Here is a 19,112-nt window from a genome sequence, read left to right as displayed (position 1 = left end):
GTGACCCTCTGTGGACACTGACCTCATCCCGAGCTAGCCCCCAGCCCACACCCATCCCTCTCAGTTCCATTTAAGTGACTGTAATCCCCACCCCTCTCATTTCTCCTGCTGAAATTCTTCATGTGTCCATCTGAAAGGTTTTCTCATTCGTGGTAAGGTTTGTAATTTTTGTTTTTAATTACAAAGTAAACATGTCCTTCGGAGAAAATGTAGAAAATCCGGAGAAGCACAAAGGAAAATAATCTGGTCACAGAGTTAACATATTGATCTTTTTTCAGTTCATATAAATATATAGTTACTCTTTTTTGAATAGTATGTGGTGCATTCAGTTTTATAACAGCTTGTTTTACTCAACTGCATATCATGGTTTAAAATAAACTATATGCAACATTTTTCTATGGTATCAAGTATTTTCTGCTATATAATTTCTGATGACTGCACACTTTTCCATAGTGTGACTATATCATAATTTACTCAATGAAGTCGAGGGTTTAGAAAAAAGTCCATGGTCTTGCAGCTAAAGCCATCCCCTGAAGGTTTTTATAACACACAAAGACCGTCCACCAAGCTCTTTGACACACAAATCCTCGAAGGAATGACTTTGTGTGTGAAATGGTTCTAGCTGTCAATCATTTATTCTGGATGTCATGGTTGCCGGGCCCTCTCCAGGTTGTTAGGGGGTGATTATGGATTCCCGTCAAATGAGATGTCTGTGATGTATTCAACTCGAGGCAGCGTGTTTCTCTCGGTCCACGGGCTCCCTTCGGAGCAGGTTAAGCCCATCTCAGCGAGCCCGAGGGGAGTGGACTAGGCAGCTGGCCTCGGAAGCAGACCGCAGACATGCGCAGGCCTCTGATCCCACACAACAGATTAGCTTCCACATAAATACATCAGTCTTGATTGTCACATTGCACCCAGGGTTACACCTCCACGGATGGAAATGGCTCCAAGCCTGGTTTTCAAAGCTGTTTGCCTCCCCTGTTGCTTTTAACCACCTAGCTCAGAGGCACTTTTTGTTATATCTATCAAAGATGATTAAGGGGCTGGGAGAGTGGCTATATCAGGACAGATTAAGCAAACTACATATTTACAACTCGACTGAGTGACAGCCAAGGGGCAGATATTGTACTGTCTGCTGGGCTCAGATCATGGAAGACACATTGTCTTGCTTTCACAGTAACTCGATTGCAGAGATATCTAATTTAGAGAAAGTTTTCCAAGAATGATATCACTTATGCTAATTAGATAATGGTGTCAGCGGAAATTACATTTAGCAGCTAGCAGCAGAAACTTGGAATAGCAATGGCTTCAAGAAATTCGGTTTCACTTTCTCTCCTATAAAATGAAGCCTAGAAAGTGTATTATCCAGGGCTGCAATGCAGCTCCATGATGTCATCGGTTCCCCCAAACCCTCCTGTCTTTGGTGCCATTGTTCTCAGCATTATTTTCATTTTCAAGGTCACCTGATGCCAGGGCTGCGTCCAGTAAGGGGCGGAGGAGGGCACAAAAGAGGTCCTTGCCAACTGGAGATGTTTCTTGGAAATCTGTCTGACTTCAGTTGTTATTTCATTGACCACCACATCAGCAGGAGGGGCTGGGAAATTGGATGGGGTTGCGTCTTGTGTGTTTTTTTATTTTGTTTTTATATTGGGTACATGTCGACCCCAACAATGCCAGGGCCCTTTTACTAAGAAGGCATGGGATAATGGAAACTGCATATCCAACCAGTGGGTTCTGCCATAATGATTTACTGCCTGAATATTTTGAGGAAAGTCTGGACTCTGAAGCACAGTGGCATTTGCTCTGATGTCGCAAGGTTCCATTTGTAACACTAGCCCTTAAGATCCAACTTATTTACTTCTGATCTCTCTTATCTATTTTAATTTATTCATCACAGCAGACCCCAGGTTGACACTAAGTAAATCAAACACTTCAACAGACCTAAGGATAATAATAGCTACAATTTGTTAGCTTTCCATGCATTGTGATAGGCACCAAAGAATATCAGTGGAATGATTTGCTTCAAAATTGTGGATAAGAACTCTCCTAGCTGGGGTGGCTCAGGTGGTTAGTGTCGTCCCAAAATGCTTAAGGTTACAGGTTCAATCTCCACTCAGGGCACATACAAGAAGCAACCAATGAATGTATAAATAAGTGGAACAACAAATCTCTCTCCTTTGCCTTCTTTCCCTCTTCCCTTCCTCCTCCCCTTCCCTCTTCCTCTCTCTCTCTAAAAATCAATCAATAAATAATTTTTTTTTTAATTCTGGATAAGGATAGATGAAAGAGACTCACTGGAAGTTGCTAATAGTTGAAGCTGAACATTGGTTGCATGGGAGTTTACTACACTATGCTCTCTAGTTCTATAATTATTGAAATTTTCCCAATAAAGATTTTAAATGTCACCTCATCTACTTCTTAAAATGCTTCTTAGGAGGTCAGTGCCCTCACTCTGGCCAATAATATAGCAAGGAAGAGGCACATGCGGATTCAGGCCCCGTCTGCCTAACTTAGAAGTCTGTGCTCCAAGCCTTACTACTCAGGAAGCATGCCGCCAATACAGCAGCCTGAAACTCTTTTGAAATGCAGACTTTCGGGTCCCACTCCGGGATCTGGCACAAGACCCCACGTCCACTCGTGTTTCTGTGCTGTCACAGCACTGCATTGCCCCAGTCGCCGTGACTCACCCAATTCAGTCAATTCTGACTTTTCCTCCTGTTGAAATAAGCCCAGTCATGAGTCACCACTTTAGCACACATATTTTTCATGGGCATTTGATCCATAGCAGCTCTTTCTTCCAACATGGTTGTCTGCTATGGTGCTGGGCACCGAATGCCTGTGTGTCAGTTAAGCATCGCTCTGAATACATGTGTCAGCTCTTATTAACCACTGTTCAGCTGAAACTTAATGTATTGATAGTTTGTTCTACCTAAATATAGTGGAGCTTCTGCTCACGTAAGGTGTCTTGAGTTTTTAAAGCTATGGAGAGGGTCCCGTGGGAAACTCCAGATGCCTGTCCCAGCTTCCACCAGGAGCCTGGGTGCCCACCTGTAGGTACCTCCCTGAAAAGACGGGCTTTTATTCCCTAACAGCCTTGATTGTCTTTTATCATTTCTGTCCTCTCTTTTTGAAAGAAAGAGAGCTGTGGGAATTGGATAGCATGGGTCCCAGCTCTGCCACTGTGTGTCCTGTAGGCAAAGTGGTTAACCTTCGGAGCCTTCCTTTCTTCCTCTGTGCGGTGGCTGTCCATGTGGTCTCTGGGGCCCTTCCAGCTCATCCTTCTGCGACCCATGTAGCATGATCTTTCAACCAAAAACATTATGGAGACACTGGGCTCTGTGTGAAATTCACCTGACTGTGTTTTTTTCCAGTCAATAAAGGGATCCTGGCATTGATTTTTACTGGGTTTTCTTTCCAAATGATGAATGCCTAAATGCTTCCCTGTTTATGTGCCCAGAGCCTTTTTAGAGTAAGTGAATGAGTGAATGAATGTATGAATGAATGAGGCCTACCATCCTTCTCAACTATAATCTGCTCCTCAAAGAGGCTGGGCCCTTTGCTTTTGAATATTTCAGAATATTTTCTAGCTGCCAGGCTAACTTAGTGGTTTTATTTACTTCAAAGACCATCAAGCAATGTATATATGTAGCACCATCAGCTAGCTGTTCATCAGTTTGCGCAGCGGGAGAAGAGGTAAGGGAGATCCTGAAGAGCAGGCATCCAAGCATCCCTAGGACCATCCCTGTGTAGGTCAGGCCGACACTAGTTGCTGCTGAAGGTACAAGCATCAGGCCACTTGCTTCTTCTTCCGAGAGCTCTCTCATATCAAAGTAATTGTAAGCCGGTATATGATAGTATCCTCCTGAAAGTAAACCTAGAAAAAATAGCCTAATAACAGCGATTATAACAGCCTCTTGCTAGGCATGTCTTAAAGAGTATTGCCCACCCCAGTCTTTTCCATGCTGTATGTGAAGTGTTTCTGGTTTGCTTTGCAGGGCAGCCTTTGGCAAGGAGTCGGAAGTTCTTATTGGGAACCTGGGTGATAAATTAATCCCTCCACAAGACATCCTGCGTGACGTGAGTGACCTCAAAGCCTTGGCCAACATGCACGAGAGCCTGGAATGGTTAGCAGGCAGAACAAAGTCAGCCTTCTCCAATCTTTCCACATCCCAGAGTAAGTGACTGGTGGAGGGCGGCTGAGGAATTGGGCTGGGTACTCTCATTGGGAATGTGTCACCCTGTGGGCCGTGACCAGGTTGTCAGAAGACCTGTGCCAGAATCCAGCTGAGCTGAGCCTCTGGTACCTGGTAGTTCTGTGAAAGGAAGTAATCTCACTTTCCTGTGTGGGGCGTGGGAAGCCAAAAATGGTCCCTGTTAACATTGTTGATATCAAACCTCAGACACAAAATCGTGGGAGACTGAGCCAGATTGTCTCAAGAACAAAAGCCAATCCCCCTCGCAGCTTCCCACGGAAAGGAACTTATCTCAAAACTCAGAGCTGAGCACACAGCTGATGTTTTTTATTTTAACTGATACAAGTTAATGAAAAAGTTTCTAAAAAGAGAATATTAGACATGATTAAGGTGTTAGAAAATAGAGAATAGGAGAAAAACAATTATTCTGGAAAAGAGATGGTTGAGAGATAACTTAATTATAGATTTCAAGAAAATTAAGGAATGGAATATGAAATTAAAATGTGAAACTTTTTTTATTAAGATCCAATGACTCAGAGAAAAATAATTTAAAAATTTTAGTGCACGTAGACATTGTTTAATAACTATAAAATAAATACATCTTAAAGGCATTTGTTCAGAAGTATGTGGTAGGCAGTTATAATAGAGGCAAAGAAAACATGAAGAAGGAATACAGGAGATGGCAGATCTGAATGCATAAACAGAGAGATGCAAACAGGGTAGAAAAAAGGAAAGTAACAGCAAGAACATGAAAGAAACCAAATCTGCCCTGAACTTAGTATCAGAGTTAACCATTCGAAGGTTATTGCAAAGAAAACGCTAACATCATTTGGAATGTGAACTTCCCGAGAAGTGGATTATTATAGTTGTCTTTTGAAAAGTTATTATTACTTGATTAACAAGCGTTTCCAGCATAGAGACGAAGAGGTGCAGATGAATTTCACGGGGTAAATTATTCAAAATCCAGGCCCCAGGGGCAGAGTCTGGGCCCTGGAACACGCATTGCCTGGGATCTTGTGCTGACTGAGCATCTCTCCTGAAGGCCAGCAGAAGAGGGGCTCTGAGTGAGGTTATAGACTCTTTTAAAAACCGTCTTAAAATATGACTTCTTATTTATACATTTTATTATTTAAAATATTACTTCTTACCTGCTGATAAAAATTATACATATTTGTTCCCAGAATCTATAAAAGTAAAAAAATAAATATCCATCTATTAAGGATAATTTGGGACAGTATTGGATCTGAGCAGACTCAGATAAGGAGTTCTCCTTGAAAGACACTCAACTTTATAATTTTTTTGAATTAGGCAATCTGTCACAAGCAGTAGCCTAAATACCCATTTTATCTCCCAGTGCCAAAATAAAATTTTAAAAATCAGTTATAGCTTATTTCCCAGCTCTGAAAAGGGACCAAATGCCTGTTTTCCTGATTTCTTTTGCTTCTTGCAAATACTGGACTTCATGGGTAGGTGTATTGGTGATCATTGGTGGCCTTTCAGTGTCTAATCCTATATAATAAAAGGCTAATATGCAAATTGTCCCTTCTACTGGAAGTTTGACCAGGGGGCAAGGCCAGCCCACCAACCACCTGTGTCCCCTCCCCCCCGCCCAGCTCAATCCGTATACAAATTGGTGCACCAGGCCTCTAGTATTTAATAGTGCAGTATCTTATTTCCAGTGGCATGGCATGCTAGATTTCTGTTCTGTCCATTCTAAAGGGGCTCCACAAGGCAGGATAGTTCCAATCTCTATAGCAAGTCTTTGAGTGATGTACTTAGGCCAACCTGCATCGACTGTTTTGGGAAGAGAGAGAAGCCCCGGGAATTATGCTCACCTCTGTAGTGGCACAGTTGTGCTGTTATTCATGTCACCACAAGTACTCAGTACAGTTGCTTCTAATTCATAAATGTAATCATCTCTTATTCTGACAAACATCTCTTCTACCACACCTGCTGATGCTTTGTCTCATGTGCTCACTCCATTTTATAATATAAATGGTACCCTCTCTGTTTCTCTCAGGGTGATCATTCCACCCAGTGAGTGACTTAAGTAACTGTCAGCGTTTTGAGGATTGGTACAAAACCTCAATGAATATAATCACTACTTATGTTGTCTTTGTTAAAACAAAGCAGTGAGCAAATGTTTTTTTGTTGTTGTTGTTTTTGTTGTTTTTCTGCCACCAGCAAGCTTAGCTCGCCCACACGAGTCTCTTCTTTGAATTCCCAGGAGAGGTGCCCATTGATGTCTGCAAATTGAACAAAGCAGGGAATTCTCAGATAATGGGTTACTCTGATTGCTCCATGTCAGTATGACTCCAGAAAGGAAATAAGGAACAGCTCTTTATTATTATTTTTAAAAGCAAACCTGGTTATCTCCACAAGAGTTGTTCCACGTCTGGAAACTAAGTAGCAGGAATAAAATGCTAGCTTTTGTATAGCACCCATAGGTGCTCAGCATGGGAAGAAATCAAGGCAAGAAGTTTACAGGTTCAATTTTCCTTCCGCATCCTGTTAACTATTTACTATGGTAAATGTTGGGCTTTTTTATCATTAAGAAACTATGCATGTAATGGAGTGGGAGAAGTGGACAGAAAATTCTTTTTGTAGTAGAATGTCTCTTCACATAGTGTAACAGGATTCTCATCCGCCTGAAACGTGTGTCATCCTGAAGTGTTGTATTTAAGGGCAGAGCGTGGCTGTCTATTTGTCCAGGAGATCAAGGTGACCACTTTTCCCAATATAATGTTTTCATCTCTTTTAGTCATTGGCCAAAGGTCCCTCTATCTTCTTTACACCTAAAACAGTCCTCTCACCTCATGTAGATTCCGACTGCACCAAAGGACGGCTCTCACTTTTGTCCCGCCTCTGTTCCATTTCACTTGGGTCCCCCCCCCCCCCCCCCCCCCGGCCTCCTCAATCTTCATTAAGCCTGTTCTTCAGTTCTTTCCATTGAAAGTCACAGACCAGTTGAAGGCAAGAAAATGCATGGGTTCATACAACTGGTACAGCAGAAGGCTTCAGGTATGGCTGGATCCGGAAGTTCACAAGATAGTATTGTGTCACGGACATGTTTACTCACCTGCTTTCTCTCTCTCTCCCCTTCTCCAGCACTTCCTATCTTCTCTTTATTGCTTTCCATCTCAGGTGGGTGCTCTTCAAATGGCAACATCTGTGAACATCAGCAGCCCCAAGATTCCTTAATCCCAAATAAAAGGTGCATTTTTGCCCAGAGTCCCAGGGAGGACCTGGATTGACCCAGCCTGACCTTCTCACCTGGATCCCTGACCTTCTCACCTGGATCCCTCTGGTTCTTGTTGCACATGCCTTGTTTTCTGACTCCTATGCCCACCCACTACTTAGTCTCTGTTTCCCACGCCCTCTTCTAGAATTCCTTTCTGTTCAGGATCTGCTGTAACAAACATGCTTTCGATAAAAGGAGGCCAAGCAGGATCATAATGAGTTGGGCATTAAGGATCTAGGTTTATATGTGTGTGTTTTCCCACTTAGGTCACAACTTCAACCTTGTAGTAAAGGCACATCATGGTATCTGTCCATTGTAGTACCTAGTGTTTATAAGAATCCTAAAGTAAAGCCTCAGGAAAATGTGACCTACATAAAGATTGTTAGATGTATTCAATTTGAACACTAATGACTTTCTTTTGTATTTCACCCTTTGTTTTAAGGATGTGTTGCTGTTAAAAATAGACTGCAGGAAGGGGCTCCAGGGCTCATTTCGTCTGCACTGCTTCCTCAGGGGGCCTCCTCTCTGTCTTGGATTCTGGAAGGAGTCTCCAGGATTAGAGATGCTAACACTGCCTTGATTATACATCCTGCTTTATAAGCAATCTTGCCATCTAGGAGGTTATCTCTTCTGTATTCAAAGCCCTTGGCTTCCGTCTAACCCTCTTTTCTCTGTCCTATTCTTCAAAAATTAAATGTTGAATATCTTCTCTACAAAATACTTTAATATATGTGAGGACATTTCCCTCATTCATACCTGCCTATCCCTGGCGATTAAAGATTTTTGGCCTGAAGGTTTAGTCAGCCAATATAAATGACTATAGTTTCCTTTTGTGCTTGTTTCAGACTTGGCTGCTATGGTAACCCTTTGCCTACCATTGCACTCCCTCACAAATATCAGAGATTCTAGCTGCTAATGTAACTCCATACCTCACTTCACTAATACTAATATGGCTCCCGGGTTGATTTTTTTAAATAAAATTTTTATTTTAGAATAAAAATTGACCATTGGCGGCCTCAAGATTATTTGATCCCAAATAAAAAGAGCATTTTTGCCAAGAGCTCCAGAAAAGCCCCAGTGAGGATTTGGATTGGCCCAGCCTGACCTCCTCTCTCCTGGGTCCCTCTGGTTCTTGTACATGCCTTGTTTTCTGACTCCAAGGTAGTTTTAAATTTAGAGTAAAGTTGCAAAGATAGTATAGAAATCCCATGTATTTCATACTCATTTTCCCTATTATTAATATCTCACATTCCTCACAACCATTATTGGTACATTATTATTAACTAAAGCCTGTATTTTATTTAAAGTCTATATAGTTAATTATAGACTTCAGTCTCTAATTTTCTTCGATTTTATCTAGTGTCTTTTTTCTGTTCCATCGCATCTAGGATATCATAGTGCATCTAGTCACGGTGCCCCTGTAGGCTTGTCTGTGCTGTGACAGTTTCCTGACTCTCCTTGTTTTGATGACCTTGGCAGTTTAAAGGAATGCTGGTCATATTTTGCAGAATGTCCTTTGATGTGGGATTGTCTCATCTCTTTTCATGACTAGACTGGGTTTATGGTTTTGGAGAAGGAAAACCACAGAAATAAATGCCATTCTCATCACATCATGTCAAGGTTAATTCCTATCGCTGAGACTTATCGTCGATGATGCTCTGGGATTGACTTTTATGTCTCCAATTCTTATAATCCTCTCTGGACAGTTCCTTCTGAATTTTAGATCGACTTTCCACTTCCCTACCACAAATTGCTTTTCTCCGTTTATCTTTTGAGTGACTATTTTCTAACATGACAAATATATCTGTTATAAGCCCAGTGTTTGGGCAACTTGACCAGCTGCTAAAAACAAATCGTCATCCACCTTAAACAATTATACAGTTGATATTGATTATAATCTTGTGGGTCTCAAAGGCTCTCTGTGGGAGGAGCTGTTTTTCTGCCCTGCGCCACTTGCTTAGGGCCTTCCCCTATTCCTAGCTGCCACGTGTGCTAAACAATCCTTGGTAAGTGTCCACGACCATAGTAATTTCAGACACAGCCATGCTGAGAATAAAAGAGTTACCTGCATTTTGTTCCCTAAAAATGGTCTTATTTTAACCCATGTTCATTAAGGTCTAAGGTGTTTTAGAGTGGCATTTTACAACTTTTTTGCCCATTAGTTGTATTCAATGGGGAGCTGGAGGAAAAAAAAAAAAAAAGGCTGATGCTAGGCCCACTCCTGAGACGTTCATTTAATTGTTCCAACATGTGGCCTGGGCATCCCCAAACCAATCAAGTCGGAGGTCGAGAGGCACTCTTCTAAGAGATTGGTTCTCAGTCTTCCAATAGAATCAGCTACTGAGCTTGCGGGCAGATGACCAGGCCTCTGTGCTTTTTAACTCTCCTCAGGGGATTTCAACATATAGCCAAGCTTGATATAGAGCACCCCCAACTTCTTCTTTAATTCTTATAGCTGTTTATATTTTAGAAATCCTTTGAGGTTATTTTACCAGTGCTTCCATTCTCAAAGCTTGGCTTCACGTGACTTCTCATTTTGTGTACAAGAGCACCAGGCATACAGATGGGTGTTTTTGATTCTACGGTAGAGTAGAATTCTACTTAGCGGTTTTCAGTTAGCTAACCTGTCTCCCAAACCTGATTAAAAATAAAAACATTCCTCTTGTTATTTTTAAGCCAAATAAATAAAAAGAATATACGAATGGGTGCCTTTTACTTTCTTAACACCGAAGGCTGATTGCCAGACCGACTGAATGAATGTGCAAGTGTTTACTAGTCAATCACATCATTAACAATAAAGATGGGAAAGGTCCAGTGTCTGTACATCCCTCTCATGCATGGGTGTGTGCCATACTTGGGGACCTTTATGCATTGCCTGCTATGATTTAACATTTTCTAGAAGATTTCATGTAAATGGGTTTTTCTGCCTTAATGGTAAATGGAAGAAAACATGCAGCTCTCCACCCACCCCGCATGCCTTGTTGTTTTTCTGCCTTGACACAAATGAGAATAAAAATGTCCCTACCCAAGATCTCATGAGACATTGTCCTGTCTCAGCTTTGATTTTCCCAATCCATTAAGCTAGAATTTTTCCCTGTCGTAACTTCATCTGATTACTTTTAATTAAACTCCATGCTTGGTAATTTCTCTCCTGCTTCGGTATTTACAAGTTTCAAATATTTGTAGACTGTTATCAGACTGCTCCTCCGTGGGCCTTTGCTTGGCCTCGGTCTACCTGTTTAGTTTCTCTAATCATCTTTCCGAGGTTAGGCTTCCCATGCCATCATCATTTTTTGGCCTAATTAGCTGTCATTTTGTAAAGCTGACTCATTCTGTGGCTTCACTCTTGTCATCCTTCTTCCTCCATTGGTGATACCCATCCAAATTCATTGTCATTGATTAACTTCCTGATCACCTTGTTTGCCTAGAACAATAAATTGCCACTGGCATTGTATTATATCTTGTCCATACTCTGAATTTGTTTTGACCTACTACTACTTTTGTATGAACCTTTATCACTTTTTAAAATAATGCCCAAATATACTTTCATGCTGTATGCAATTTCACAACGAATCATATGTTTGGGGGGGGGGGGGGGAGAAAACAAAATAATAATTTTATGATAATTCAGTTTGTTCATTTTTAATCATAATTATACTCTATTGTTATTTATAAACTGATTGAAGTTGATCTTAATGAAGGCAGAACTGTGTGGAACATCCCTGTGATCCCAGCATTCACCTGGTTGGTCCTCTGAATGCCCTGAAACCTATGTCATTATTGGCAGTGGAGATGCTGGTGATTCTTGGTTTATGAGTAAAAGCGTCTGCCTCTCCAGCCCTGTCTCCCATGGTGCACTGTGCACTGTGGCTGCTGCTCAACCACACTTCTGCTCACCAGGAAGGGGGGAGCTATCTTCCTTTGCTTTTAGCACAATTTAAACACTGATACACAAGACTTAGTCACTTTTAGAACATTTCTATTCTTTTTCCCCTTTCCTTTCACTGAGTATCCTCACCTAGCTTGTAAACCATGGTAATTTTTCCTCTTTCCAAACATCTTCTTTTAATTCACAGGACCTTTCCCATAGTCTTCTATGTATATGTATATATGCTTCTCAGGTATATGTGGAGAGAACCAGACATGTTATTGTATTACCATGGGAAAATTACTTAGCCTTTCTGAGCTAAGTGGGGTTTATTAAATAGAAACAATGATTTATGCCCATTGAGTTACTGTAACCATTGAGTGAAATGATGAACTTGGATTCTTCGCAGAATGTGACACACAGCGGGGACTCCGTATGGAGTTCCGGGGTCGCTGCTATGAGTCTTAGCACTGGGGTTCTCAGTCCTCCCCGAGTACTGGGTCTTCACCTCCCTTCCTTCTATCTCTTCAGGCTTTTCTTTTGTCTCAAGTTACCATCTATACTCCTGAACATTTCTAGCAAATACCAGTTGTGAAGTTACAGAGGCTAGTGCTGTGGGCGCTTCTGTGTAATTATGGAATTCTAAGTGTCTGCCCATAAAGAGTTATGTGGTCGTTTCTTTGAAAATGCCAACATTTGTATCCATAAGGGAAATATTTTATTAAAATATGATAATATCATGGATGCTTAAGTGTGATGGCTGAGAGCTTCCAGCTGAAAAATTATGTCTTCAAACAAAACCAGAAAATGGTAACAGGAAGAAGCAATAGTGAAAATCTCTGGAAAGCGGGGAGGCAGAAGAAGGTGGAAAGCAAGACGCCCCTCGAATGTCGGGATGAATTGCCCAGCAGTCTGAGGAGATGGAGGAAATGCAGAGGGAACCGGGGTGACACTGAGCAGCCGTGAGGACGAGTGGCTACCAGGGTGGTGGGACTTGAGCGAGAAGTCTGAGGGGACTTGCTTGGCCACCAAATAGAAAGGCTCCTTTCAGTGAGAAGCACAGATTGTGCTATTGAACCTAAGCCCTTTGTCTAGAAAGGCCCTCAGAGAGTTAGTGCTTTAAAACTCCAGGTACTCCCACTAACCAAGATGAACCAGGGCTAAATGAACTCCCAAAAAAGACAGTGTCTTTTTCCTTTCTTAACCCTTGAAATTAAGTTTAGGTGTAGCAGAGTTCAGTGGGTAGGAAGATGAAGCTTTGAGGAAAACAGAAAGGCTAAAGGGCAGGCCTAGCATTTGGTGTTTTTATTCCTACAAAACATATGATTAGTTGTGAAATTGGGTAAGGTGTAAAAATGTATTTGGACATTATTTTTAAAAGTGAAAGTAGTTTCAATTCGGTAAGATCAAAGGCTAAAGGATAAGAATGAAATGGCCATCCTTGAGGAAAATAGAATGTGAGAAATCTTCAACACTTTGTGGGATTGAATTTAGAAAAATGTTCTCTGTGTAGACTGGATGTGCTCTCTCAGACAGCTGAGTTATTAATCAACTAGAGGCCCTGTGCACCACATTTGTGCACTGCAGGGTGTGTATGTCCCTCAGCCCAGCCTGTGCCTTCTCACAGTCCAGGAGCCCTCAGGGGATATCCAACTGATATCCTTAGTGCTGCTGCTGAGGTGGGAGCGGCTCCCGCCACTGCTGCTGTGCCCGCTAGCCATAAACCCAGCTCAGGGCTTCTGGCTGAGCAGCGCTCCCCCTGTGGGAGTTCACTGATCACCGGGGGACAGCGTTGAGTATCTACCCCCGGTGGTCAGTGCATGTCATAGCAACCAGGCGTTCCACTGTTCGGTCAATTTACATGTTAGCCTTTTATTATATAGGCTAGTGCATAAGACCCTTGTCAGGCCACAATCTCAGGCAAGCGCGCCAGGGGGTGGCATGTTCGAATGTGTGTACATGCAACAGTCCCAGAGGTGCCTGTGGGTGGCAACGGCACTCAGTTTAGATTGCATTGCATACTCTCACAGACCTGTGTAATCATTCATTCTTAATCCCTATTCTTGCCTCAAACTGTTATTGGCAGGCCAACCATTCTTCTCTCAGTTTACAATGCATGATCATGAAACACAGAAATTTGGCTATTTGCCCAAGGTCAAAATGAGTCAGTGACAAAATCTAGACTTAAACTGATCATTCTCAAAATGTCTTTTCCCTTTCACTGCCCAGCCAGAGTGGCTCAATGGTTGAACATGGACCTGTGAACCAGGAGGTCACAGTTCGATTCCTCTCTCATCATTGATGTTTCTATTTCTCCCTCCCTCTTCCTTCCTTTCTGATATCAACTTAAAATATATACATTTTATAAAACGTAGACCATGGTATCCAGAAAGACATCCTCATCTCCCTTGACTAGCATGCCTCAGAACCCCAAGCCAGTATGCCGGAGCTCCCTCCACAGAGATACTGCTGCCCTTCAGCTGACTTCTGACTCACAGCTGCAAGATGGATGCGAGGCTGTGTCCTTAGTGTGAATGGCATTTAATGCACTGTAATGGGGGGTGGGAGGGTATAGGAGGGGCTGATCCTGACATTTCACTCACTTTAAGAAACTTAAGTATCAAAGCTGTGCCCCCCCCCCCCCCCTTGCCCAAAGGATCTATTTTTGGAACCAAATTTTCTAGTCGTATATTTAGGGAAAGGTTTTCTTTTACTTCATTAACTTAATTTCAATACTGTGATTATATCCAGTATTATAAATTATACAATAGGTCTCCAAGACACAGTGTTGCTTACTAATAGCAGTTAATTCTGTGTACTAACATCTTTGAGCTCTGGTTGTTGAATCCTGGGTGGATGTGACTGAAATTATTAACTAACAGCTTAATCCAGTTCTTACAAAAGGAAGGATAATGAGGACTTTTCCATAAGGCTCATGAAAACCTAAGTGTCTTTCTAGAAACCAAGAATATCTGATCAGATTTTTCAAGGAAGCAAAAAACCCCGTAAATGTCAGGAAGATGTGACATGCTGGAAACCCCCTTTGTCAGCTTCATCTAAAGGAGGTGCTATTTGTAGGTGACTTTTCAGCAAGTCTGTCAAAAGCTTCCGGCTACAGATAAAAATTCAATAACCTTTCCCTGTGTCTGTGCCACAATTATCACTCATTTAAAAACAGTCCCTCTAATGGAGTATTTTATCATGCTGGACAGTCTCTGCATTGTTCATTATTTAGTGTTTGCTAAGCTGATGGCACTTCCATGGCACCTGCCTTATCTCTGCTTCCTCAGAATTGGATTTTATATTTCCAGCCCAGTCAGATATGACAAGTCATTTTCTTCCCTCTTGTCTTTAAAGACACGCAAACTTGATTTCTTTTTTTTTTTTTTTCCACAATCGCCACTTAGAGATTAATGTTATTGGAAATGTCTGTATTAACTAGCTTTGGGAGGTGGAGTGGAGGCCTATTGCATTTTAATTGCAATTGGGGTCTGCCTCTCTTCTTTCTTATTTCCAATAGATGTGCATTCTCTGTCTCTTTGGAGCCTCATTCTTCTAAAACAACACAGTGCATACAAAGTTGAGGTATTACGAAGCTCGAGGTGGCTAGGAGACAAGAGCAGGTATTACCGGAATTATATTGGAGAGCCTCAGCAATGGTGATGAGATGCTATGTAACTGGGTCTCTGTTATAAAGACTGTCTTTTTATGAGAAATGCCCTGAATGGAAAATGATCATTAGCCTGACACCTGGGGGAGACGTGCCAGTTCAAACAACATCTCTTCCCGCATTTAGATCATTATTGAGATTTTTAACTATTGTAGGTCTTTAAAATTGCAGCCACCTGGGTCCCAAATGAATATTTTTTAAGAGATGCATGTACTTTACCCAAGTTTCGAACCTGATGCCTTCGGGCTTCACCTTTTATTCCAGGTCTTATCTTGGGTACTCTTCATGTGTAATGCTGTTTTCTCATTAAGACCAAGCCCCTTCTCTTCATAATGAGAAATCCCTGGAAGGTGTAGGGGAGGCAGCCTGAAAAAGAAGCAGAATGAAATGGCCACAGTCCGCATCCCTCGCAGGAAGCTCTCTTTTGGGGCCCAGGGAGGACCTGCCCATTTTCTTCAAGACAGTCTCTCCTGCATGGGGGTGGGAGGGTATAGAAAATATAGTCTTTAGAAAATATAGAACTTCACTCAAGGACTGTGATAGCACTGTTTTGACCTGCTATGGTAGTCTTTAAATGGGAGATATCAGGTGATCAAGAATTCTTGTACATGCCAAAACCGGTTTGGCTCAGTGGTAGAGCGTTGGTCTGCGGACTGAAAGGTCCCAGGTTCGATTCCCGTCAAGGGCATGTACATTGGTTGCGGGCACATCCCTGGTAGGGGGTGTGCAAGAGGCAGCTGATCGATGATTCTCTCTCATCGATGTTTCTAACTCTCTATCCCTCTCTCCTCCTCTCTGTAAAAAAATCAATAAAATATATTTTAAAAAAAAGAATTCTTGTACAGAGAGAAATTCTCACCATATATTCATTTTAAGATTTATGGATTATTGTTATAAGCATCAAAACAGAAATAACCTCAGAGTCTTTACACAGTTCCCTCATTGAAGAGGCCATCCTTTAGAACTGGCTTTATGAAGAAACTATCCATTTAGATTTTACCCAGAGGGAGGTGTTCAGAGGCCTCTCAAGTCTGCTTGTGAAAGAGGGAGTGTGAGAGAACTCCACCATTGTATCATTTGTTTAAAGCGACCACAAGCCCAATTAACACCTTGGCTCAAGCCAAAAGCTTTTGGGCTTTTCGCAGAAATCTTGCAAGTGCTAGTTTAGGAGGTTTGCATATGCTGAGGTCCCTGCCTCCCTCCTGAGTCACTGCAGACAGATGGCTGCCAAAGTGCCCAAGGGGAAACTCCTCCTCCGCCTCTTCCATCCCCTCACCAGGTGGGGAGATGGCTTTCCTTCCACACTGGGTCCCACACTTTCTCTCCCTACCCACAGAGTACTGAGGCAAGACCCATCTGCTGTTACACTCCTGCCTTGTTTCTGTTCCTTGGCACCAGCGCAGCTCAGTAGATGGGCACTGGCCAGCCTTGGTGAGGCACTTACCACTTTGGGGGGAGGGGTGTCTGTCTTATAAACCCCTCATGATTTGCCTGGAGGATCAAATCAACTAATGTGTACCCATCAGCCCATACAGTGTAGAGCAAACAAATACCTTGATAAATGGTATTTTTCCCCTTCCATTTCTTCTCCTTTTTAAAGCCCCTTACCTCATTCTTAGCCATCCCAAGATTATTTTCCTCCAGACTCTCTTATTTTACTGCCAATATTTGCCCGCAGCGGTACTCAATGTGAAATGCCCAGGTCTGCCTCTAGCAGATAGCTGAGCCATTCTGTGTAATAATTTAATTATTATATCGAGCAATCTTTGATATATTGCATTTGAAATTAGGTTCTGCGCACTTACGTTTACCAGCCTTCCAAAATCCCTGTGGTCTTTGAACTCGGGCACAGGTTGAGACTGAATTTATTGGGGACCACAATGATTGAAACTGAAGGTTAAACCCCCAGCACCCATGAAATGACTTTGCTATAAACTTGCACTTCATTGTATCAGGGCTGTGGCAATGAGGAAGCTGCTGCATAGTTTGGTGTGAGTAGAAACTATGACACACAAGACAGACCACCTAGCTCCACAGCCCCAGTAGCTCTGGATCTCCTGAGCCTCTTAACGTGGAGGGTCTGTCTGTATTGAAGCAGGCCGGTGAATCAGCTCCAGTTAAGACTTACCCAAGCTTCAGCCAGGTCTAGTCCTCAGGGGTGACAAGTGTTGGCTTGGAGTAACCATTCTGTCCTGCCCCGGGGATAATAAAACTACCTAATACCTCCCTTTTGACTTACTCTCTCCCAACTCCCGAGTTGCTGATATAGATGATGAAATCTGGAGGTGCCAACTTTGCTACGACTTTGTGTTAGCTGGATATGGAAACTTATATTTCTTTTTTTTTTTTTTCTTTTTAAAACCATTTAACCATTTTTAAGTATACAGTTTAGTGGCATTAAGTACATTCGCATTGTTGTGCAGCCATCATCATTTTCCAGCTGCAAAACCTTTTCATCTTCCCCAACTGAAACTCTCTATTAATTAAACATTAACTTCTCACTCATCCCTCTCCCTAGCCCCTGGCAACCACCATCCTACTTTCTGTCTCTGTGAATGTCACTCCTCTAGGGACTTCATATAAATGACTGACTTGTTTCATTTAGCAAGGTCTTCATCCACTTGTAGCATGTGTCATCATTTCCTCCCTTCTTAAATTAAAGGTTGAATTATATGGATAAACCACAATTTGTTTATCCATTCACTCATCAGTAGATACTTCCACTTTTTAAACATTGTGAATAATACTGCTATGAACACAGGTACACAAATATCTCATTGAGTCCCTGCTTTAAGTACTTTTGGATATGTACCCAGAAGCAGAATTATAAAAATTAGTATTCTTAGAGCTATGTTTTTCTACTCAATGCCTCCCAAACCCCTCATTGCTTGTATAGATAGTGTCCTGATGAGACATTCAGCATTATTCTCAGATATGCTCATCACATGGGAATAATATTATATACCAAGCTCTTTAAGTTATTTCATCTAATCCTTATGGTCTCTGAGGTTAATTTTCTGGTTGTAAAGTGGTGAAGTGAATGTGTTAACCCATATCTGTGTGACATCAGGGATTGTGCTTATAGCCATCACACTCTGTTACCTTCAAATGAACCATTTTTCTTTACCACCTCATGAAATAGAAAAAAATATTTTCTAGCTTTGTTGAGATATAATTGACAGGTACTATTGTGTAAGTTTAAAGTAAAGAGTGTGATGATTTGATACACACATATATTGCAAAATATCTACCATAATAAGGTTAACTAACACCTTATTCACCTTACATAATTACCATTTTGTTGTTGTTGTATGGTGGAATACTTCAGATCTACCCTCTTATCAAGTATACAGTACTGTATTATTAACTATAGCCACGTGCTGTACATTAGATCCCCAGACCATATTCCTCTTCTAAGTGAAGTTAGACCAGCAGATATAAGATTTGGCCTATCCCATGGGTGTGCAAATATATCTTCATTCTCTTTAGATAAATATTCAGGATTAAGATTGCTAGATATCATGGTAGCTCTATTTTTCATTGTTATGAAACTCCCATAGTTGCTGTTGCAATTTATACTCTCATCAACAGTGAACAGGGGTTCCCTTTTATACACATCCTTGCCAGCACTTGTTATTTTTTATATTTTTTAAGATAGCCATTCTAACAGATGTGAGGTGATACCCCATTATGGTTTTGATTTGTCTTTAAGTAATGATTAGTGATGTTGAGCACATTTTCATGTACTTTTTGGTCATTTTAATGTCTTCCCTTGAAATATATATTTTTAATTGAATTATTTGGGTTTTCAGCTATTGAGATGTGTGTTCTTTATATATTTTGGATATTCATTTCTTATCAGATATGTGGTTTACAAATATTTTCTCCCACCCCACAGATTGCCTTTTCTTTTAGTCTAATGCATTCCCCCTTTATTGTTTATGCTTTTGGTACCATATCAAAAAAATCTTTGCCAACACCAGTGCCATAATGCTTATTTCCTATGTGTTTTTCTAGGAGTTTTTTTAGTTTCAGATTTTATGTCCTGAGTAGTGTAAATAGGAATTTCTTTTCTTTGCATGTGAATATCTACTTTTCCCTACATCCTCTATTGAAGAGACTGTGCTTTCTCCAGAGAGT

The 19,112-nt window shown here is 41.5% G+C and overlaps 1 protein-coding gene across 1 annotated transcript in view; it reads left to right on the top strand.

The window, feature by feature from the left end:
- Positions 1-19,112, top strand: part of EXOC4 (exocyst complex component 4) — a 675,663-nt gene that overhangs the window by 565,331 nt on the left and 91,220 nt on the right. Inside the window, exon 14 of the mRNA XM_084896566.1 lies at positions 3,996-4,174. Coding sequence (XP_084752692.1) covers positions 3,996-4,174 — 179 coding nt within the window. The remainder of the gene's footprint in view (positions 1-3,995; positions 4,175-19,112) is intronic.

Source organism: Pipistrellus hanaki, assembly GCF_964339955.1.
Source record: "Pipistrellus hanaki genome assembly, chromosome: 10".
Taxonomy (NCBI): Eukaryota; Metazoa; Chordata; class Mammalia; order Chiroptera; family Vespertilionidae; genus Pipistrellus; species Pipistrellus hanaki.
Note: the sequence above shows the minus strand (reverse complement) of the source record. Positions and strands in the feature narration are given on the sequence as shown.